General features: G+C 41.2%; 1 protein-coding gene across 2 annotated transcripts in view; it reads left to right on the top strand.

Moving 5' to 3' along the window:
* FAM81A (family with sequence similarity 81 member A) overlaps window positions 1–25,093 on the top strand; it is a 77,819-nt gene that overhangs the window by 35,633 nt on the left and 17,093 nt on the right. For both annotated transcript variants that reach the window (XM_042941873.1, XM_042941874.1), the window contains 2 exons: window positions 8,229–8,347; window positions 24,430–24,559. In XM_042941873.1, the coding sequence (XP_042797807.1) occupies window positions 8,229–8,347; window positions 24,430–24,559 (249 nt within the window). The remainder of the gene's footprint in view (window positions 1–8,228; window positions 8,348–24,429; window positions 24,560–25,093) is intronic.

Here is a 25,093-nt window from a genome sequence, read left to right as displayed (position 1 = left end):
ACACTAAGTAACCAAGGTAATTTCAGCCTCAGTCCAGTGTTCTGGTAAGATAAAATGAAGGAGAGTAATTGTAGGGCTATTTTAGGAAGAAGGTGGTTTAGGTGACATGTGAACTGAGACTTAAGTGACAGAAGGGGCCAGCTGATGGGGCGTCTGGGTGGCTCAGTCAGTTAGGTGTCCGACTCTTGATTTCGGCTCAGGTCATGATCTCTCTGTTTGTGGGATCAAGCCCTGCATCGGGCTGAATGCTGACAGCATGGAGCCTGCTTGGGACCCTGTCTCTCCTTCTTTCTGTGCCCCTTCCCTGCTCACACAAGCATGCGTTCTCTCACCCAAAATAAATAAATAAACTTAAAAAAAAAAAAAAAAAAAAAGAAGGGGCCAGCCAAGCCAAGGTGGTGGTGTGGGAGGAGGAGACACACAGGGCAGAGAACATTACAGAGAGAGGAAGCTGCAGGTTCCAAAGTCACAAGCAGAAGGAAGCTTGGCATGTTTGAGGAGCAGAAAAAGGACCAGTGGGATTGGAGTGTCATGGAATGAGTTGGGGCAGGTGGGTGAGGTGTGTGGGAATAGGAACAGATTGTTAGCCTGGAAGGTTATGACGGGAAGTTTGGAGTTTAGAAATGGGTAACCATTATTTAATTTTAAGCAAAGGAATTTAATTCATACACTTGGTGCTGGGGATACATCAGTGAATAAAACAGATAAAAACCCTTGCCCTCCTGTTGCTTACAGACTGATTTGTGTTTCAAAATCACTCTGCTGCTACATGGGGAAGGGATTGTAGGGGAGCAAGAATGGAGGCAGGGAGATGGGTTCGTGGCTCCCATGGCAGTTCAGGGGCAAGGTGACTTGGATTTGGGGAGTCATGGTGGAGATGGGGAGAAGTAGATGGGTTGTGGATCTGTTCTGGAGGTAGACCCAACAGGACTTCCAGCACGGTGGAGGCAGAGAGACTTCGTGCATGACATGGCAAGTTTCAGGGACCCATTGAATGTCCATATGGAAATGCCAAGAAGGCAGTTTGATATGAAGCTGGAACTCGGGGACGTTTTAAGTCCTAGTGTGCAGATGAAGCAGCCATGTAGAGAGATACTATCTTATGAGGCCCTGACCTATTGCAGTTGGGCCCTTCTCCAGGTGATACTGGAGTTACACTTCGGTTTCCAAGTCCTCACAAATCTGGGAGGAGTTGGAGAAGGAGAAACAAGCAGAGCTGTTTCCGTCCTGGTTATTCCTGGCAATCCTAGCTTGTCTGGGGGGGCAAGGTCCAGGGGGCATGGGTCTCACCTTTGCAGACACAGCATGATACAGCACTGTGGGGCTTACACGGGGCACCATTTCCTACTATCTTTGGGAAGGGAGATTTTGTAAGCGTAGGCCATATTTTAGAAAAAATAAATGAAGACTTAGGACATCGCTTTTTCTTTCCTTTTTTTTTTTTTTTTTTTAAAAGCTTTTTCTTAATTCTTTGAGAGAGAGAGAGACAGAGAGCTGGGAAGGGACAGAAAGAGACAAAGACACAGAATCCAAAGCAGGCTCCAGGCTCTGAGCTGTCAGCACAGAGCCTAATGTGGGGCTTTAACCCACAAACTATGAGAGCCAAAGTCAGATGTCTAACTGACTGAGCCACCCAGGCACCCTGGGACATCACTTTTTCGAAGTGTCTCTTTGCTCTGTGAAACACGTTATTGTATGCTTTTAGGGCGTGCACTTGCCACCCTTTTTCTTGCTACTGCAGCTGAGCCTCCCTGAGGGCAGGCCTGGGGCACAGTATGTCGTGGCACACAGAAAAGAGTTTCTTGCATTGAATTGACAGTAATGGAGTGTCCATGATAGAGTGGGGGTGTAACCTTGTTAAAGTAAACATATCATTTTGCTACATTGTTCCGAAGTGACAATTAGGGAACATTACTGGCTGTACACAGGGTTTGCTTTTCTAAGACTTCATAGAATTCTCTAATACCCTCTGTTTTCTCATAACTTTTCAGTAGCATGAATATTGCATTAAGTTTTGATGAAATGCTTTTCTGTATTATTCAAAGAAAGCACTTCTAATACAATCGCTTACCCATCTGCTTAAGAATTCTGAAAGTTAAATGGGCTTTTCTTACTTGTAAGCATTAAAACACACATACTCACACACACTTTTCTTGGTTATAAAAATAATGTAAGGCCTTTGTGGAAACTACAAAGAGGAAGCAAACATAATCCCACTCTAGAGAATAGCACAGCGTTAATATTCCAGTATTATTTTATATGTATCTTATACACAGCAGGAATCATGCTGTATATTTATTTTGTACCCTTTCTTTTTTCCATGATATTAAACTGTATACATTTTCTCTTATTTTTGTTTTATTATTTTTTAAATGTTTATTTATATTGAGAGAGAGAGAGAACCAGGGTGAGTGGGGGAGGGGCAGAGAGAGAGGGAGAGAGAATCCCAAGCAGGCTCTGCACTGCCAGCACAGAGCCTGACACGGGGCTTGATCCCACCTGCTGTGAGATCATGACCTGAGCTGAAATCAGTAGTCAGATGCTTAACCAACTGAGCCATCCAGGTGCCCCTTTTTCCCTTAGTTTTAGAAGCTCTCTGTGAACTTCTTCCTGGTTGTGTAATAATGTATAAAACCTTGGAAAATACTTGGTGTATCTTAATAGGAAGATATCTTTGTGAGTACATTGTTGCCATTTTTCTTATTTCCTTGATTAATTTTAATAGCTAGAGTTACTGGATCGAAGGTTATGAACATTGTGAATATATTTTGATGGATCGTGTTCCAGAAAGATGTATCAGGAAGGGTTAACTATGCCTTTTTAATTTTGAAATGCTATTTTAGTATTATAAATTTAATACATTTGCTTTTTTAATTGATGAAAATGGCATGACTTTTTAATTTTAAATAGACTTTATTAGAGGAAGTTTAAGTTCACAGCAAAATTGAGCAGAAAACACAGAGTTCCCAGATGTTCCCCTTCCCCAGGGTCCCCCATTATCAATATCCGTGCCATAGTATTGCATTATCATGGTATGACTTTTATTTTTCATTTCTTTGCTTACTAGAAAGACTGAACCTTTTAAAAATGGTGTGAATTATTTTTAGCACCTCTTTTGTGGGTTGCTCTTCATTTCATGTGCTTGGTAATGTCTTGATTGAGAGACAGCTCAGAGGAAATACGATTGGTTATAGCCTTTGTCATTTGTACAGCATCTGATGCAGTGTTTCTCCAGGAGTGCTCTGTGGACCTTGACCATCCGCTGTTCTGGGCCCATTCCCTAGCTTTGGCTCTCCGGGGGTGGGGCCCAGGGATCTGTGTATTTAACAAGCCACCTGGGGATTCTTATGCACCCTAAAGACGTTTAAGAACCCCTGGTCTTAAACCTTTTTATAAACAGAGGTTTGAAACATTACATAGAAAAATGGCCTACTCCTTTCTATAAACTATAACAAATAAGTGTTACTTCCTATTGAAAGAGAGAACACCAGCGCCTTTTCATCAGTGGGAGAGTGTCAGAACCAGATTAGTCAGATCTGAAGGTTTCTTACAAGAATGTGTTCAGATGACTAACATTTTGTCATTCACAGGTATTGTAGCTGGTTTGCATTCTTCTTAACAGAGCGGGTTCATTCAGAAAAAGCTGGAAACTATAGCAGAGAACAGATAGGTCTAGCAGTTCCAAATTCCCTTCAGTGAAACATTCTTTTTACTGTCACTATCACTCCGTCTATAGTGGCTGCAACCAGGTTTCCAATGAGGAAAACACAAAATCCTATTTGCTAATTTCTCATTTTTACCAGGAAGTTTGAAAAATCCTAAAAAAATGTATGTAAGCTCAGTTGCCTGCATACTTGAAAAAGAATAGTTGAGAAAAGGCAGCACAAAAACAATTTATGTACATGTCTGTACACAAGCCTGTATGTTATGCTGTGCTCACTGCAAACGTGGCTCCCGTCTGTCACCGTGCAGTGCTATTACAGCATCATTGACTGTGTCCTTTTCTTCCTGTGACTTTTTCCATGACTGGAACCCTATACCTCCCACTCCCCTTCCCCTCGTTTTGCCCATCCTCCTGTCCCCTTCCACCGTGGCAGCCATCCGTTTGTTCTTTATTTATGGGTCTATTTCTGCTTTTCGTTTGTTCATTTGTTTTGTTTTTCCACTGTAAAGGCTCAGTGAGAAGGAAGGCAGACAGCTATCTGCAAGCCAGGGAAAGGGCTCCCCTAGAATGTGACCGTGTTGGCACCCTGGTCCCGCACTTCCCAGCCTTAGAACTTCGAGAAATAGATGTTTGTTGTTTATAAGCTGCTCAGTCTGTGACATTTTGTTCTTTTAGCCCCGTCTGACTAAGACAGGACACTTAGGAGATCTGGGTGCAACATAAAATTTCTTTCTTGAACTTAAACCAGAGGCAAGGATGGTTAACTTTCATGACTTGAATTAGTTGCCCACGAGACAAAGTAGAAGAGAGAGAAACATCAGAGCCAAATACGAAGAGAGAGAAACCGTGAGGGAAAAGATGGAAGACTCAGTGGGGACACAGATCTAGGGCACCCAGCATGTGAATAGTTGGAGTTCCAGAAGGAGACAAAGAAACAGATGGAGAACAAACAGTAGCTACATAGAAGAATCCTCTGAGACTACAGATTGAAAAATTCACTGAGTTCCAGGTAGAATTGAATTTTTTTTGAAGTCCACAATTAGGTACATTCTGATAAAATTGAACTCCGACGTAGAAGAATAAAATCTTACAAGCTTCTAGGCATAAGGAGCCGAGAAACTTACAGAGGAAGAGGCACCAGACTTCCTATCAGCCTCGAAGTTCACTGGGAGGAGGGGCCTTGAGGTTAATAATTCCATACCTTTCATTTGATCCCCAGCCTTTGGGGTAAGGGAAGGAGGGTTATCAACATGGCAGGGATTCAGAGAGTCTTTTATCCAAGCGCCTGATCTGAGGAAAGTGTTAGAGAGTCTACACAGAGACCCTAAGATAGGGGGAAAGGAAAAGGAAGAAGGCAGAGGTCATCAATGATCCGTAGAAAAGACCTATGTTATTTCATGTAAGTAGAGGTTGAGGAATGCTTGAGACTGGGTAACAGAAGTACTGAAAAAAGGAGAAAAGATTATTGAAATAAAAGAGACATTTTACAAGCAAAAATTTTAGTTCCAGCCCAGTTAAAGGTACCAAGTTATTTCAGCAAAGCATAACTGGGGTGAGGGAAGGGCAAGAGGGGAGGAAAGTAAAATCCTTCCTGATAAACCACCTGTGTCGGAGGGTGAAGGAGGGTGGGCGTGAGGTGTGCTGAGTGTTTCATACCAAGGAGGGGGGAGCCGTGCAGGAACAGAGCCTGGAGTAGATGTGTGTGGTTATGGACATGGGGAAGGGAAGGGAGCCATTCATAGAATAGCGATGTCCAGGAACATTCTCCAGTCAACAAGGGGAGGGAGGACATTGGATGGTAACCTGGTTAAACCTATCAAAACAAGGAAAAGGAGCAAGGAAACAGCAACCAGAAGCAGCATAAATCGTAAATATAAAGTGAGATGAAAGGTCAAATGTAAACACAAAGCAGTGTAGTGTCATGACTGAGAGAGAGCACAGTCTGTGGAGCCAGAGTTCCTAGTTCAGATCCCAGCTCAGTCACTTATTAACTGGCTTTGGACAAGCTACTTAATGTCTCAGAGATTTCACCTCCTGAAATGGAGATAATAGTAGTATCCGCTTCGGAGGGTGTTGTGAGGATAAATGGGTTAATGTAGCTACAACACTCAGAACAGTGCGTGCTGTGCTAGACCAAGCAAGTATTTGGTTTATTATTTATAAAGTATGGTCACAGTGTTAATATTAGGTAAGATGAAACAACATTAAAAGCATTAAATCAGGGGCGCTTGGGTCTCTCAGTCGGTTAAGTGTCCGACTTCTGCTCAAGTCATGATCTCATGGTTCGTGAGTTTGAGCCCCACGTCGGGTCGGGCTCTGTGCTGACACCTCAGAGCCTGGAGCCTGCTTCAGATTCTGTGTCTTCTGCTCTCTCTGCCCCTCCCCCACTCATGTTCTGTCTGTCTGTCTGTCTGTCTGTCTCTCAAAAATAAATAAACATTTTAAAAAAGGCACTAAATCAGAAGCACTAAATTATTGTGTAATGGTTAAGGTCACTTATATCACAAATCTGTATGTGTCAAATAAAATGGTGGCTAAATAAAATGAAAAGTGTTAAAAATGTAAGGAGAACTTGATGAAAATATTTTACAATGGAGGAATTCATAAAACCTCTTTCCCAGATGGAGCAATCTGCTAGACAAAAATAAATAAGATCTAGAGAAAATGAATACTGGAATCAGCAAACTCAATCTAACAGACGATATTGAACCTTTTGTTCCTTGAATAGTTTTTTTGCATGGAACATTTAGTAAACATGTGCTGCAAAGCATACCCCAATACATTCAAAAAATTAAGTATATTCCAGACCATATTTTTGATCCCAAGCCAATAAAGTAGAAATAAATAATGAAAATGATGGGGCGCTTGCCTGGCTCAGTTGATAGAGCGTGCAACTCTTGATCTTAGGGTTGTGAGTTCAAGCCCCACATTGGGTGTAGAGATTACTTAGAAGTAAAATCTTAAAAAAGTAAATAAATAAATAAATAAATAAATAAATACATAAATAAAAATGACCAAAACACTTAACTGCTTGAAAATGAGGAAACACAACTCTAAGTAATCCTTTAGATACCTAAATATCAAAAGATCAAAGAGGAACACAAAATGGAAATTAAAACTAATAAGGAAAGCACTTCACACTCAGTCTATGGACGCAGCAGATACTGTTCTAAAAAAAAGTCTTTGTTATTGAGGAACTTAGTACTCCTATTTTAAAATTACTAAAAGAAAGAGTAAAACCAAAAGAAAAGCAAGAAAAATTAAAAAATACTTAATCTGGCATTAAACAAATGAGAAATTTTAAATGGTTGAAAAGAAAAGGAGGTAAGGAATCAAGAGCTTTTTCTTTGCAAAGGGGAGAGAAGGTGGTGTTGGTGAGGGGAGTGTGAGGGACAGAATGACGGTGGAGGAAGGGAGGGCAGAAAGGAAGCCATGTGCGAAAGAATAAGGAAATATTCAGAAGGTACATTGGTCTCTTGCGACCTAGGACTCCGGTTCTCCTGTCTGTCTGTCTGTCTTTCTGACTGTCGTGCTTCAACTCATCTTCTTTGCAGAGTGGTTACAGGGAGGGTGGGTTTTGGGGCCAGGCTGCTCGGTCAGTCCTGACTGGTCACTTGCCGTCTGTGTGACTTTGGGTGCATCATTTCATCCTGAAACACCGGGGACCCCAAGAGTGTGGATTTGGTACATGCTCAGTAAACACCAGGGGTGTCCTCACCATCCCCACCGTTCCTTAGACCTTAGACTTGCCAGGATGGCTGCTCCACCAGGCCATGCGGTGTTGGGGCACCTGCTCTCACTGAATGCCTTTCCACGAGACCCCGTTCTGCTATTCCAGCAGAAGTACTGTCATCAGATAAGTACCGTAAGAGGATCAGCATTTGCTGTCTTGGCTCTGTGCTAGGCATTGTAGGTGCTTTTTGCACACCGTGTCACGAAACATTTACTGTGCCCTTAAGAGTACAGTCACTTAACAGATGTAAGTTTCCTTAACAGAGAAGGAAAAGGAAGCTCAGAGGACTTGACACATTTGCCCAGGGTCATTCAGCTAGAGGAACTGAATTTGGACATGTTTGTCTGACACCCCCTGCCCAGCCCTGTCCTTGCTTGGTGTTGATTTATTACTTCCTGACCGATTTAGGGAGTCTTCGCCTAGAGCAATGACTATCAAAAAACAGCCTGGAGTGGTGGAAAGAGCTCTGAACTGTAAGAGCAAGAGTCCAGGGACCTAGTCCGAGCTTTGCCCTTTCTTGCAGCGTGGGGGGCCGGGGAGGTGGTGAGGGGCTCTGTCAAGTCATGTGGCATCCAAGTCTCAGTGCTTTTACTGGCAGATGAAGGGACTGTGTGTGTGTGTGTGTGTGTGTGTGTGTGTGTGTGAGATCTCTGAGGTCTCTCTAAGCATGTGTAAGTACTTTCTGTACACGTGTATATATCAGGTGGCTGTCAAAAAGGAGCTCTTAGGAATGGAGTTAAATGTTCTTATTTTTATCAAAAGTATAAAATGCTTTTGTGCCAGCATGTAAATTCTCAGAAGACCCTCTTAGTGGTTTTTTGTGTTGCCCAGGTACTCCAAGAGCAGATCCGGGCCCGGGACAACATCAGCTACGGAACTAATTCTGCCTTAAAGACTCTGGAGATGCGTCAGCTCTCCGGTTTGGGAGACCTTCGGGGGAGAGTGGCAAGGTAGGTGGCCAGGTGTTTGGGACTGTACTCACCGAAAGCTGTTTTTCATCAACTCCATTTTACAAAGTATATATTCACAAAGTCCCAAAGCAAATTCTTTGCGTTCTTCTAGTACATTCCCTCCTTTGCCCATAAAAATCTAAGGTAGAAGTTCCACCTGATTACGAGCATGCCACGATTTCTTATCTTGGAGTTGTGTTTGTGGAAGGAAATGATGGGAGGGCTCGGCTGACCTGTGTAATTTGGCCGGGTAATAATTATGTTTACTGTCTCCAGTAATACACAGTTGAGACTTACATTTTGTATGTCTCTTTTAAAAATGTCATTTCCCTTGTAATTTATTTTTTTATTATCTTCTGAAAATTTTGGTCTGTGATAGATTGGAAATTTAGAGAAGATCTTTGACCTCAGGTAGTACAAAAGATGCTGTTCTGGCCCCTTTCTCCTGAAGGAGTGCTCCGTGCACCAGCACCATTGGAGTCACCCCAGAACTTGTTGGAAATGCACGATCTTTAAAATTTTTATGGGCCTCTTCTGCCCTCTGCTGCTGTTAAGAGTCAAGCACAAGTCTACAAGGGGAGCTGTGGAGCCAGTAAACAATTCGAATCAGGCTGAGGTGAAAATGAGGCTGGTCTGTAAAGGGTGAGACGGAAGAAAGAACAGGAACACAGGATCCAAGACCTCTTTGGAGCAAAGGAGAGTAGTGTTGGGGGATCTGTGCAAGACCACACACGAAGGACCTTAGATGCTGGGCATGTGTGTTTCGGTCTGCTGGGTGAACATCAGTCTTATAGCAGATGGCCCCATAGAATGAATGGAGGCCTAGTTGCCGCTCTTGTGTAGTTATCTCTTCTCATTCAGGTCAGCGCCAGTCTTCTTAGCGTGCCCTTTAGAGATGAACCCCCCACTGACCTCCTTATCTCTCTCGACCTTTGCACTGTACCTTTCGTCAGTAATCAGCTACTTGTTAGTCCCTGAATGGGTCATGCTCTGCCATCTCTGTGCCTTTGCACGTGCTTCTTCACCCACCATGCCTTTCCCCCTTCTTTTCTAACTTCTAATCAGACTTTCAAGTTCAGCTCAAATGTCACCTCCTCCAGGAAGTCTTCTCTGATACCCTAGTCTCCTGAGCTCTCCAAGCATTCTGTTCTATTGAGTCTCTCTACTGTTTTCAGAGTACATTTTTATTTTTGTAACCTACATGCATAGAACAGTCTCTGGAGAGCAGTAGATTCTCAATACATATTTGTTTGGATGAATTAATGATCTAGAAAAATTACTGTAATAGGACTGAAAAACTTGACGTCTTTTTGTGGAGATTGGCTTAACAGAAAGCCCACTCTGTGAGACCTCCCAGAAGAGTGAGAAGTTAGAAGGGCTTCAGAGCTACAGGGCAGAATAGGGACTTGTGGAAGATTTTGAGGATCTGCCTATGCACTTTAGTTGCAGATGAAGATTACGTGAGGCCAGCTATGTAGGAGGCTTAGCACAGGGCATGGCATGGAGTGAACACAGAGCAAGTGGGAGCGTTTGTGAATCTCAAGGGCAGCGGCAGTGACATTATCCTCATGAAACTGTTCTAATGACCAAATGGAGAAATGACTTTGAACTATTTTCAGGAATTTTACATTTTTCCTGTGCAGTTTCACATTCAGTTCTTTATGCAGTACGTTCCTTCCCTATAGCAAATACTTTTGCAATGAAACAATCACAAACGTTTGTTGTGAGCACCACCTATTTTCGCTTTGTTTTGTGGTTCTACTGGTCTTTCCCCTGGAATGCTAATAAGACTTTGTTGGAATAAACTTGTGTGGAAAAAAAAAATCTTTGGCAAAGTTTTGGCTTTCTTGGATTGAATTGGAGGCGTGTGAACGTGCTAAGTGATGGTCTTAAATTACTAGGCTGCTATATTATTTCAGGTTTTATTTTATAGTGTTTATGGATCCACCAGTGATGCCCTTGGTAGGAAGCTGGCCCTGATGCTCCCCCTTGTGCTTCTCTGTGGAGGTGGGGGGCACCCTCACCCCACTAAGAGTGGCATGCTCTGAACAGACTTTCTTAGAGAGTTTCCCATTTCTCCCTAAAGCAGAGCTCAGGGAGGCCAGCTTTCCTCTTCCTCCTGGAACAGTGGGTCCGTTATTTGGCCTGTCTTCTTCATTTTTCCCAGTGCTCAGCGGCCACTTCCATTCCTCCTTGAGGTCTGTTTTCATGGTGCCAGAGTTTTAAAGGAGAAATAGCTATATACTGATGCAGGTGTGCAAGTTCCCTCCAGGTAAGCGAGTCCAGGTGCAAAGGAAGAAGATGGATAAATTAGACACCATCAGCTTAAAAACTCTTTGGCTCTTTTAAATAATGCTGTTATGAACATTCACAGACAAATTTCTGTGTGGCCATATGTTTTCATTTCTCTTGGATATATATATATATATACCTAGGAGTATAATTGTTGAGTAATGTGGTACTCTATATTTAACCTTTTGAGGAACAGAACAGCCAGACTGTTTTCCAAAGCGATTGCACCATTTACAACGCCACCGGCACTGCGCAAGGGCTCTGATCGCTCCACGTCCTCACCAACACTTACCTTTTTGATAGAGCCAACCTAATGGGTATGAAGTAACATCTTGTTTTTGATTTGCATTTCCCTAGTGACTAATGGTGCTGAACACCATTCAGTGGGCTTATTGGTCATTTGTAGATCTTTGGAGAGCTGTTTATGCAGATCCTTTGCCCATTTTTGATCTGGATTAATAGTCTTTTTATTATTGAGTTGCAGAAGATCTTTACATATTCTAGATTCAATTCACTACCAGATACCTGATTTGAAAAAGCTTTCCCCCGTTCTAAGGGTTTTCTTTTCATTTGACTGGGTCCAATTGGTTCTTTTAAAAAATGAGTACTGTCTCTTTGTTGATATTCCCTATTTGATGAGACATTACCATTATACCTTCCTTTACTTTTTTTTACAGTTTTTATTTATTTATTTTGAGAGAGAAAGGCAGAGAGAATCCCAAGCATATCCGTGCTGTCAGCCCACAGCCCTGTGCGGGGCTCCATGTCACAAACCATGAGATCATGACCTGAGCCGAAATCAAGGGTGAGAAGATCAATCACCTGAGCCACCCAGGCACCCCATACCTTCCTTTACTTTTTTAAATCATGTTTTCTCTATTTCTTTGGGCATCCAGTGTTTATAATGGCTGCCTTAAAGTCTGTGTCTTTTAAATCTGACATCTTTCCCTCTCACTGCCAGTTTCTTTTGCCTGCTTTTCTTCTGTGTTTAGTTCATATTTTCTGGTGTCTTTGCTGGATACTGGATACTGACAGCTCCTTCCCTCTGCTTGCTTTGGTTGGTTGTTTGTTCAGTGACTTGGCGGGATTGTTTAGAGATGTCTCTTTCTCCGGCAGTATGAAGCATCTAGTGCACAGGTGCCCTGTGATGTCAGTGATCTTAGCAAGACTCTCTCTTTTCCCTGATCTTTTAAAAAATTTTTTTGAGAGAGAGAGTGAGAGTGAGTGCGCTCACTTGCCAGGGAGGGGCAGAGGAAAAGAGGGAGAAAGGAGGCTCCACACCCAGCAGAACCTGACGTGGGGCTCGATCTCACAACTGTGAGACCATGACCTGAGCTGAAATCAAGCGTGGAACGCTTAACCGACTGCACCACCTGGGGGCCCCTCTTTCCTTGATCTTTTATTAAGCCATCTGCCTCTACAGGTATCACGTCCAGCTCTTCATCGCCATTAATTTCTGGCAGATTGCTGTACAGGGATTGTTTCTGACAATACCCTGGGACATAAATTGCTCTGGAGTCTGATTCAGTTAAATTATTGCCAGCCCTTAAAGGCTTAATTATGTATATATACAAGAATTATTATATGTATAGGTAATTATAACATGGAACATGAACAACTTAATGTTTTAAATGTCACTGCCTTTCTGGGAGCCTGGGTGTTAAGCAACCGACTCTTGATCTTGGCTCAGGTCATAACCTCGCGGTTCATGAGATCGAACCCCCCCTCAAGCTCTGTGTTGACAGTGTAGAGCTTGCTTGGGATTCTCTCTCTCTCTCTCTCTCTGTCTCTCTCTCTCTCCCTCTCCCCCTCTCTTCCTCTCCCTCCCTCCCTCCCTCTCTCTCTCCCTCTCTGCCCCTTCCCCTTCTCATGCTCTCTTTCTCAATATAAACAAATAAACACTAACAAAATTTGTTTTTAAGATTTATTTTTGAGAGAGAGAGAGACAGAGACAGCATGACTGGGGGAGGGGGAGGAGCAGGAAGGGAGGGAGACATGGAATCTGAAGCAGGCTCCAGGCTCTGAACTATCAGCACAGAGCCCGACTCAGGGCTTGAACTCACAGATCGTGACCTGAGCCAAAGTCGGACACTTAATCAACTGAGGCACCCAGGTGCCCCTAGGTAAATATTTTTTTAAAATAATTAAAAAAAAATGTCACTGCCTTTGGTGTGCTATGCCACCATGTCATAAACTGTAAGAGATGTTTACTTTAAGCCTGTTGCCTGGTCAGGTCTGTGGCTAGACCTTTGGTACTCTGTTAATGAACTTCTGACCACCTCTTCGCCACTGATCTGGTAACCAGATGAAAAGTTATTCTGCCACACAATGGCTACAACCAAGAACTGCACCTGGGAGATAACAGTTATCCAAAGACCTGAAAAGGGAAATTTTGAAATGACTACATTATTGGTTCATTTATAACATAACAGGATAAAATAGGGCAACTTGTCAGATTGATTGCAAATTCTCGTTTAACTAAAGCTGTTGAGCCATGCACACAGCTATATTTAGAACTCTGAGGCTGTCTTTTATGAGTGTTTTTTTTTTGAAAAGACAGGAACAGTGTCGTTGATTCAATATTAGCTGAGGTAGCAATATAGCTTCCCCCTTTTTTCTTATTTATTTATTTAGAAATAATTTGCAGGGTGCCTGGGTTTCTCAGTAGGTTAATCTGACTCGATTTTGGTTCTGGTCATGATCTCACAGTTCGTGAGATCAAGTCCTGTGTGGGGCTCTGTGCCAAAAGTGCAAAGTCTGCTTGGGATTTTCTCTGTCCCTCTCTCTCTGCCCCTCCCCCCTCTCAAAACAAACAAACAAACAATTTGAAACTTACAGAAAGTTTGCACGATTCACCAAGTGTTAACATTTCGTTCCATTTACTCAATTCTTTCTTTTTTTTTTGTTTTTATTTATTTTTGAGAGATAGAGAACAGAGCATGAGGTGGGGAGGGACAGAGAGAGAGAGGGAGATACAGAATCCAAAGTAGGCTTCAAGATCTGAGCTGTCAGCACAGAGCCCAACATGGGGCCTGAACCCGTGAACCAGCGAGATCATGACCTGAGCCAAAGTTGGGCACTTAATCAACTGAGCCACCCAGGTGTCCCAGTTCTGTTCTTTCATATGTAATATTTTTATGCAGCATTTGAGAATAAGGATAACTTTGTTTTTAACATAAGAAAACCAGAGTTGATTTCTTTGTGTATGCTTTCTGATGGCAGGCTTTGGTATCTTACCTTGCAGCCCTCCCTGCCCTCCCCACCTGCTTTGTCCCCTAACTTATAAAGGTACGAAGATGAAGTGTGTGGTATTAAACAGTCAGAAACATTATGAAATATGTAAAGTAGAGAAAAAAAATAAGTTCACCAGCCCATTGCTCTTTTTTATTCCTTACAGGTAACTAATATTAACAGCTTGATGTCTGTCCTTTCAGACTTTTTCATACATAGTTATGAGGTAATAATTTATCATTGTAGTAACATGATGATTTGCAGCCTCACAATCAATTAACAATCACAACAGTCTGATTTTGATTTTACAAAGTATTACATATATTATTCTGCAACTGAAGTGTTCGCACATAACAGTACATTGTGGGCTTTCTTTGAGTATATGCATAGTTCTAGTATACTGCTTATTTGGGTATGGAGTATCCTGCTACAACTGTGTGCCATAATTTATTGTATTTAACTACTAGTTGATGTTAATGGAAATTTATGTTGTAGTATTTGTGTTTCCAAGTGAGAAATAATACTGAAGCCAAGCCAAAGCTAGGGAAAATCAGTGAGCCATGAACTTCAGGATAATTTCAAGATCTTTCTAAATAACTTTTTCAAACAGAGTCCATCCCTCAAACAGCTTTTCAAAGATAATGAAACTGGTCGGATGTAGTGATACCTGACAGTTCCTACCCAGTAAAAGCTGTGTTTGGACTGGAAAATAAAGCTTTTGTATAATATTTTTGTATTTCATGGTATGTTAAAACCCATGATATCCCCAAATAAGATTTAAATAATATTTTGCTAAACAGTTATGAACTCAAAAAAGAAAGGTCTTTATTTGGTGTTGGTTTTACCATCATTTGTGAAGTGAGGGATGATTTAAGACTAAAGGAAGTAGTATGAATCAAGTACTTTGCACTGTACAGTAATTTTCTGTGTATTCATCCATTCACAAATACATTCATCCGTTCACAATATCTGTTGGGCCTCTTCTACATGTAAGGCAATGAACGGGGCACTAGGGTTTTCGTGATGAAAAAGGCAAATGTCGTCCCTCTGTCTTGCTGTTTATATTCTGTCTAGGAGGGGACACAGATGTCAAACAACTTAATGCCAAATAGTTATTTAATTTCACTTGTTATTTGAATAATTTATTTGTAGATGTTTGGAGTTTTATTTTTTAATATTTTTAAAGTTTATTTATTTATTTTGAGAGAGAGAGAGCACGCGCGTGCACACACACAAGTGGGGGAGGGGCAGAGAAAGAGGAGGAGAGAGAATCCCAAGCAGATCAGGACAGTGCAGCACCCTATATGGAGTTTGAACTCATAAACCATGAGATCATGACCTTAGCTGAAGTCAAGAGTCAGGTTCTTAACTGACAGAGCCATCCAGGTGCCCTGATATTTGGGGTTTTCTATAGAAATCATATCATTTGCAAATAATGATAATTTTATTTCTTCTTTTCTGATCCTTGTATCCTTAGTCTCTCTTTCTTGTCATCTTACAATGGCAAACCCCTCCAATACCGTGTTAAGTAGATGTGATTGGCGGCATCTTTCTCTTGTTTTTTACTTCAATGAAATTATTCCATTGTTTTTCCATTTTGAATGATAATTGCTCGTGTTATTTTTTTTAACATAGATTTATCAGATTAAGTTTTCTTCAATTCCTAATTTACTAAGATTCTATGAATTTGTATTGGGTTTTCTCAAGTATTTTTTGCATCTGTTCAAATCTTTTGGTATCCTTCCCTTTTGATCTGTTAATGCATACTTAGCAAAATGGCTAGATATATTAATATACAAAAGTCAGTTTCCTTACTATTAAACAAAACATACCAAAATGAAGATACCATTTAAAATAAAAGCAGAGAATATAAAATAACCAGGCAGAAATCTAACAAAAATTGCTCAAGACCTCTAAAGGGAAAATTTTTTTTTAATTTGATTAAGAAATGATAAGAGGGGCACCTGGGTGGCTCAGTCGGTTAAGCATCCGACTTCGGTTCAGGTCACCATCTCATGGTCTGTGGGTTCGAGCCCCACGTTGGGCTCTGTGCTGACAGCTCAGAGCCTGGAGCCTGCTTCAGATTTTGTGTCTCCCTCTCTCTCTGACCCTCCCCCATTCATGCTCTGTCTCTCTCTGTCTCAAAAATAAATAAACATTAAAAAAAATAATAAGAAGAAAACATAAGTAGAGATAGATATTATATTCAAGGGTAGGAAGTCTTAATATTTCTGAAGATATCAATTCTTTCAAATTAATTTTTAGAATTAATGAAATTCCAGTTAATATCCTAACAGAGTTTTACATTGAACTTGATAAAATGACCTTAATGTTTATATGTAAGGGTTAAGAGTGAAAAATATCCGGTACACTTCTGAGGATGACCAGAGAGGGGAGAATTGCCCTACCCGATAGCAAGACTTGTTGTGAAACTCTATGTTATTGGCGTAGGGGTAGAGAAAGTGAAAATGGAATAAAATAGAGCATGCACAAATTGGACTGTGACCACATATGTGTGGGACCTTGGCACATGTCATAGATGGCATAGCAGATCAGTGGAGAAAGGAGGGATTGCTCATAAGTAAAGCTGAAAAATATATATTATACATATCAAAAAAGAGTAATTTCTTTTCTACCTCCTACCAGATACAAAATCAGCTCTGGACGGGTAGAGGGCTTAAGTGCTAAAAATAAGACTTAAAAATTTTTAATAGAAAAATATAGATGAATATCTTTTAGATCTTTCGGTAGGGTAGAATTTCTTCTTGACATAAAAAGCATTGATGGATTTGGTTATATTAAAATTTAAAACATTGCTCATCAAAAGACCCTTTAAAGAAGAAAATTAAATGTTACAAACTGAGGACGATATTGGCTGGTAAAGGGTTAGTGCTAAGAGCATTTAAAGATTTCCTGCAAGTTAATAAGAATAATGCAAACAACCCAGTGTAACAATGGGTGAGAGATATGAATGACATTTTACCAAAGCAGAAACATATGTGGTCAACAAACATGTAAAGAGATTTAACTTCAGTGGTTGATGTTGAAATGAAAATTCAAAACACAAAATATTTTTTTTTTTCACCCAGTTGATTGGCATCTGAAATGTCTGAAAATAAGCGTTAGAGAGGATGTGGCTTCTTACAGTCTCTTATTCCTTGCTAGTGGGAGTATAAATTAGTAGAATCTGATCTTACCTCCCAGTGTTAAACATTCACATACTCCATGATCCATCAGTTTCTGCCCGAGAGAAATTCTTGTATAAGGGGTCTTGTTAATAGCAGCATCATTCACAATAGAAAATACTGAAATAACCCAAAGTGCCCATCAATGATAGCATGAACGAATAAATTGTAACAAACAACAGAATATTATTCTATTGTCAAAATGAACCTCAGTGCTGTATGGCAATATGGATGAATCTTAGCAATATAATAGGTGGAAAAAATAAATACCAAAATATTGCATATGACATAATGTCTTTTTTTTATAAGTTTGTTTATTTAATTTGAGAGAGACAGAGAGCCAGTGGGGTAGGTGCAGAGAGAGGGAGAGAGAGAGAATCCCAAGCAGGCTCCACACTATCAGTGGTAGAGCCCGATATGGGGCTTGAACCCAAGAAACGTGAGATCATGACCCAAGCTGAAACCAAGAGTCAGACACTTAACCAACTGAGCCACCCAGGCGCCCCTGATATAATGCCTTTTGTAAAAGTTAAATTCAACTAAAACATGCATATATATACTTTTAAGAAATGCATGCTAAGGTTGTCTGGGTAGCTCAGTTGGTTAAGCATCTGGCTTTTGATTTTGGCTCAGGTCATGATCTCACAGTTGCAGAGATTGAGCCCCTTCCACGCTTTGCTCTGACAATGCAGATAGAGCCTGCTTAGGGTTCTCTCTCTCTCCCTCTCTTCTGTTCTGCCACATTCGCATTCCCCCTCTCTCTCTTGCTCAAAATAGACTTAAAATTAAAAAAAAGAAATAGCATGCCATCATATATATACACACGTATTTGCATATATATGTACTTACATACATGCATGTGTATATGCAGTTAACTGTCTTTTAACATTTTATTTTATTTTATCTTAATTCCAGTACAGTTAACATACAGTGTTATTTAAGTTTCAAGTGTCAATATACTGATTCAACACTTCCAAACATCACCCAGGGCAAGTGCACTCCTTAATCCCCATCACCTATTTCATGCATCCCTCCACCCACCTCCCCTCTGGCAACCACCAGTTAAGAGTCTGTTTCTTGGCTTGCCATTAATCAATCGTCTTAATAGGAAAACAAGGGAATGATGACACAGGATTCAAAATGCTTACTTTCATGGGAGCCATTACTCAAAATAATTAACTGAACAAAGTGAGCCATGCTTGGGCCAGTGATGAGAGTATATTATGAAACAAGAGTATATTATGGAAGATATCCAAAATAATAACAATAATAAGTTTTAATCGCAAGTCAGTGAAAGATTTATGTGAAGATATCCAAAATAATAACAATAATAAATTTTAATCGCAAGTCAGTGAAAGATTTATGTGGGGCGTTCTCCAAGTATGTAACTGGTGTGTCTCATCTGGGCGCTCTGGGAAGGCTTCGTTAAGGATGTGACTTGCGTGCTTAGCTCTGAGGGTGGAATGGTAAGTACCCATGTGAAGAGGTCAGGGAAGAACATTCCAGACAGGAAACAACATGGGTCAGGCCTTGAAGTGGGAAGGAGTGAGGTAAGTTCGAAGCCCTGGAATATAATCAGTGTGACTAGATGAAGAGGGGAAAAGGGACTGAGGTGTGTGAGATGTTGCTGAAAGTTAGATGGATAGGGAGCAACCCTTTGGGGGCATTTTAAAGGATTTTGGCCAGTATTCTAAAATAGTAGCAAGTTAAACAGCAGGCATTTATACAGATAAAGAATTGTACTTAGTTTGTTTTTTTTGTTTTTTCTTTCCTGAAACTTTGTTTCTTTGGGGCTAATACCTAGATTGAAAGGCACATAGAAATATATTTATGTTTCAAAATTTGGGGCATATACTGCCAGGTTGCCCTCTAGAAAGCTTGTAAAATGTATTTTTCCACCAGTAGTATGTGATATAGCTTGATTCTACAAACTTTCTCCAACATTGGGCATTCACATTCAAAAAAGATTTCCAATACAGAAGAACAATGGCATAATTATTGCTTAATTGTATATATCGTACTATGAATATTGAAAATATTTAAAGGCATATATGCAGTTTTGTCAGATTATTTAAAATATTTTTTAAAAATATTTTAAGTATTTAAGTCAATATTAAAAAAAATTGTTCCATTAATTTTTTTCCTGTTACTTCTGAAAAGGATTATAGCATTTTAACAACATGACTGAGCTAAACAAGTTGTTCAGCCTCAAGTAAATGTGAGTTAGTACCAAGAAATGACTTTTATTTTTATTTTCTTGTTTTTAAAGAGGATGTTTATTTCTTTATTTTTTTAATGTTCATTTAATTTTGAGAGAGGGAGAGATAGAGCACAAGTGGGGGAGGGACAGAGAGAGAGAGAGAGAGAGGGAGACACAGAATCTGAAGCAGGCTCCAGGCTCCGAGCTCTCAGCATAGAGCCTGACACGGGGCTCAAGCCCACGAACCAGGAGATCATGACCTGAGCTGAAGTTGGACACTTAACTTACTGAGCCACCCAGGCGCCTCCCAAGAAATGATTTTTAAAAGACTGGAATAATTGATCTGGTAGCTTACTTTCTTCAGAGTCGACAATAACTTAAATTTACCAATAATTTTCTCAGTTTGCTCACCATTGTTTCTTGCATCCCACTCCTTCCTGTGGGTGCTCTTTTTTTTTTTTTAAAGATTTTATTTTATTTTTTAATGTTTATTTATTTTTGAGGAAGAGGGAGAACATATGCACAAAGGAGGCAGAGAAAGAATGGGAGACACAGAATCTGAAGCAGGCTGTAGGCTCTGAGCTGTCAGCACAGAGCCCAACGTGGGGCTTGAACTCACAAACTGAGATCATGACCTGAGCCAAAGTCAGACACTTAACCAACTAAGCCACCCAGGCACCCCTAAAGATTTTATTTTTAAGTAATCTCTACACCCATCGTGAGGCTCAAACTTACAAGATCAAGTGTCACGGTCTCTACTGACTGAGCCAGCCAGATGTCCCTGGGTGCTCTTTTCTTTTTGCTGAAGTACATGATTTAGTGACTCTTTCAGTATGGGTTTGTGGTCAATACATGTCTTTATCCTTGCATGTTTAAATCTGTGTCTGTCTTTATTTTGCCCTTATCCTGGGATGATAAGTTATTTTTCCTCACTCCTAAGATGTTTCTCCACCCTTCTGTCTCCTTGTTTTGGGGACTTCTCAATTCCTCTTTCACTGATGTTGGCATCTCTTTATTTGTCCTCCTTGTCTCTTACCTGTTTTTTCATGTTTCGCATCACTGTCTTTGCTTCCTTCTGTGTGAGCTCCTTGCTACTGTCTTCAAACTAACTGACCATGTTCAGTCAGGTCCAGTCTAGAATTTGTCAGGTCTGTGAAGACACTGTGTAGTTTACTTCCAGGATTTTCCATTTTTCTCTCATCCACTTGTTCTTCTTTTCCCTCTGCCTGTTTTTGTTTAATAATTCAGAGTTCTCGTTATAGATATTAATCTGTCTTCGATTTTTTTCAGTATCTTAAACATATTTATTTAAGAACTCATTTGGTCCAAGTTTTTAAAAATGTTTATTTATTTTTGAGAAAGAGGGTGGGGTGGGGCAGAGAGAGGGGAACAGAGGATCCGAAGCAGGCTCTGCGCTGACAGCAGAGAACATGAGACAGGGCTCGAACTCATGAACTGTGAGATCATGACCGGAGCTGAAGTCAACTGCTTAACCCGCTGAGCCACCCAGGTGCCCCTCATCCAGGTTTTTGTTTGGTTTTTTTTTTGGTTTGTTTGTTTTTTGAGCTTTCCATAGCTGGTAGGGCCCCACTCAGACCTCTGGTTTCAGTTACCCTGGTTCCTGTGTTGTGTCACAAGTGTGCTCCTGTGTGCTTCCTGAGTGGAGCCGGTTCTTGCCCCTCTTGCCGCGTGGGAACTAAAGCTTCTTCTCGCTTCTGCTGGTTTTCAGATATAGAGCCCTTCAAGCTCCCAGCACCAGCCGTAGCAAAATATACGCTTTGCTCCATCTCCTGCACCATCTGTCTGCTTTCTACTTTCCCCCATACTTTTTTTTCCCTCCCATTATTTTTTGTCCTTGTGGATTTATACCTTTTTAAAATTCATCTGGAGTCATCTTGATAGGTTTTCAGGAGGGAGCCAAAATAAGGGCACGTGTTCAGTCCACCATGTGTAACCGACAGACCAAGTAGTAGTTTTAATTTGCAACATTTTCGTGCAAAATGATTAGTAAATCAGTTAAATCTTATTGCTTATTAGAAAGCCTACAAAGCACTGGCATGCTCTTTAATCTTTATTCATGGCTTATATACTCTAGATCAATATTTTGTTTTTTTAAGCTTGTTGCAAATATTTTGTATGACTTAGTCAGTGAGATTCTTTTCAGTGTCTGAGTCACTTAGGGAACAATTTATAACGCTCGTTGAGGCCTAAATGCAGATCTACATCTTAAAGAATTCATTTCCGGTGCTTTTAGGAAGATTGCAGACCGCTGATTTACTGAAACTGGGACCTGTCACTGGCTCCGTCTTCAGTCTATGTATTTATAATGACTTGTTCAGCAAGTTCCCAATCTTCTGAGCTGATTTGTCTGATTTGAGGGATAATGAACAAGAACAAAATGTCAGATAAAATCTCCACCAATAACAGAAGAAAATATACATGTAAGCTGAATAGGATTTTTATAGTGGTGGCATAAGAATCTGTTTTTAAATTTCTGGATTGTATGGTATGTGTACTGAAGAAAAAAGTTCCCACTATGTCTTCATTTTGTATAATTAGTATGTGACACATAGTGGCCATTCTACAAATACTTATTGACTGAAAGAGTAAATTATGGAGTGGGGTTCCCACTGTCGCCTCTCTGCTTCTGCTACCTATTGCCTTGAACCTGACCTAACTTTCATGACAGTGACTCTAACCCACATTTCTCTAGCTCTGGATTCCTTGTAGTCCAGCCTCATTTCTGCTTCATGGGGACCCCAGAGAAAGATGGTAGGATAGTGCATATTCCATAAAATTGGAACCCATTCTTTGTACATGGCCGTTGATGAAAATATTTTCCTTGTGTAATTATTTTTCTGATCAGAAAAATTATACATACTTATTGCGGGGAAGTTATACAATTTAGAAAAGAATGAAAAGTAAAATAAAAATCACACATGATCCAAAGATAGCTGGTTAATATTTTGCATGCTTCCTTGTAAAATTTTATATGGATATATGACTATATGCATTAAGGTTCGGTCAAGAAGACAGAAACCACTCTAAGTATTTTAGCAGGAAGGTGTTTAATCCAGGAGGTTAGAGCTTGCATAGCCTTTGGCAGATTTAAGCAAGCAAAGTGAAGGAAACTGCTATTGGCTTTCAGGAAAGTGGGATGTGCAAGAATCACAGAAAGGAGCCATTGAAAACATCAGCTGCCTATAACATGGGAGTGAGTGATTTGCAGGAGTGTGCCTAGAAGTGGCTGTAAACCTCACGTGTGCAGTTTATCCCATGTCTGCCCATCCCTTCCAGGGGAACATAAGGGCTTCTCTTCCACCTCTCTGTATAAGTAATTTACAGTTATTTACAACCAGCTGCCAAGGTTGTTTGGGAAGTACAATTTTTGGGCCTCTGCTCCCTTGATACAGAGAACATTCACAAGGAGCACAAATGCTCTGTCAGTTTTGTTTCATTTTTTAATTTTTTTAAATGTCTCTTTATTTTTGAGAGAGAGAGAGAGAGACAGAGCGTGAGCAGGGGAGGGGCAGAGAAAGAGGGAGACAGAGAATCTGAAGCAGGTTCTAGCCTCTGAGCTGTCAGCACAGAGCCCGACATGGGGCTCAAACTCACAAACCATGAGATCGTACCTGAGCTGAAATCAGACGCCCAACCAACTGAGCCACTCAGGCACCCCAAAAATGCTGTGTCAGTTCTGAGCAATCCAAATATATGATTCTTTTCCTGTTGTCCCCAATCCTCCAATATGTTTCTTCTGTGTCTCACGCCATTAATCATGAACATCTGGCTATTTTTTATTCTAGGCAGATACATTGTTTGAACTTCTGCCAACTGTGTGGGTTTCCCTTCCTTAACACCCTTGAGATCCACTCCCTAGTGGGCTTTTAAGTGTCAGTAGTCTACTTCTGGAAGGTGTCGGCATATTGACACCTTTCGTAAACCAGGTCTGGCCTTTCCTCCGCTGGTCCACCTGGTCATCAGGAGCTCCTCAAGAAGCTGTATGTGTGAGTTAAAGGAAAGTTGACAGAAGCAAGAGTATATGCCACAGGAGTGTGGGCTCATGCAGTGTACTTATGCCTTTGGGACCTATTTAAGCGTGATGTCTATGCTTTTCTTCCCCTTGAAGATGGAGCACTGCTCATATGCCTCCCTTTATGGCTTGGTGCTCAGGATGGACTGGCCAGATTGCTTGGTCACTTAATGTCCCATGCTCAGGAACGCATTTGCTACCGGGGCCCAGCAGCAAGCCAATGGCTACTTTTCAGAGCGGGATGATTGGGTTGGAACCGGGCTGACTTAGTTTCGTATTCCTAGGGAGCTATTCTGTGAATTTCCTACTAGGGCTCGACAGAGGCTTCGCACACGGCTTCTCTGCCACAGATACTTTGAGCACCATTGGCACTGCCAAGCTGTGAGGCCCAAGGGACTGAGCAGCCTACACTGCAGCTCAGACCCGCTGCACAGCCTTCTTGAGCTCTGGACCCCACTCAAAGCTGACCGTCTTGAGGCGATTTGGTAAAAGGTTAGGAGTAGTACTTTCGAATGTAGAAGGAATTGCCTTCAGGGGCGCCTGGGTGGCTCAGTCGGTTAAACGTCCGACTTCAGCTCAGGTCACGATCTCACGGTCCGTGAGTTTGAGCCCCTCGTCGGGCTCTGGGCTGATGGCTCAGAGCCTGGAGCCTGCTTCCGATTCTGTGTCTCCTTCTCTCTCTGCCCCTCCCCCGTTCATGCTCTGTCTCTCTCTGTCTCGAAAATAAATAAAACGTTAAAAAAAAAAAAAATTTTAGAAGGAATTGCCTTCGCAATCCAAAGAAGGCCCAGAGAACTTAGAGGCGTGGAGGTGGCACTGAAGAGTGACAGACCCCATCTGGCACACTGTATAGGCCTTCTGTAATTGGGCTCTTACTGCATGTACAGTTTTATACTCATGAGCATTGTAAAGCCTTTGCTCCTTTGATGGTGACATCCCTACTCTTATTAAGCAGCATCCCTGTGGTTTAACTTAAAACCCATAACGAGGGCAGCTCTCTATATTCATTTGAACCTCTGTGGAAAAGAATGAGTCAAAGTTCAGTTTCTTTGAGTGGGGTTGTGTGTTTGAGTATGTCAAGGAGCTTCAGTGCTTGTTTTTAAACTTCACTCAGAGTTAGCTTTGTCGTTTGCCTGGACAGGTGTGACGCCAGCATAGCCAGACTCTCTGCAGAGCACAAAACGACTTATGAGGGGCTCCAGCACCTGAACAAAGAACAGCAAGCTGCCAAACTTATCTTGGAAACAAAAATCAAAGACGCAGAGGGGCAGGTATGGCCTACTTCAGGTAGCCTTTTAAAAGGAGGTAATTTGTTCTTAGCTAAGTAAGAATAACATGGTGATGAGAAACCAGCCGGGACGCCTAGCACATGCATATCTTTTCCTCACTTCTTCTTTCCCCCTGTTTCAGTGCAGTGGCCCTTTACGGGTACGGCAACCAAAGCGCCAAATTTTTTGGTAGAGTCCTAATTTTAAAGGTTCTTTTCCCTCATTCCTAAAACAATTAGTATATTCCAGAAATTCTAAATTATGGCTCCAAAACTACTTCGTGCATAGGTAAATGATCAGGCATTCTGTTATATGCCATGTCCCCATTTTTGGTTCAGGAAATAGTTACTGTCCTGGGACTCATGTTACGTGCTACCTCATCACATAGTCTTTGGTGGGAAAGGATTCAGACAAAGGTAGAGGTAGGCTGGCCGGTGAATTTTAGAGTACTCCACCTTGAAACACAGATCAGTTTTATAAAGCATAACTTTTGGCATTTCACCATTTGCTTTTTGGCCACTTAAAAGCTTCCCTTTG

This window comes from Panthera leo, chromosome B3, assembly GCF_018350215.1.
Source record: "Panthera leo isolate Ple1 chromosome B3, P.leo_Ple1_pat1.1, whole genome shotgun sequence".
NCBI classification, from domain to species: Eukaryota; Metazoa; Chordata; class Mammalia; order Carnivora; family Felidae; genus Panthera; species Panthera leo.
This window is presented reverse-complemented; position numbering and strand designations above follow the sequence as displayed.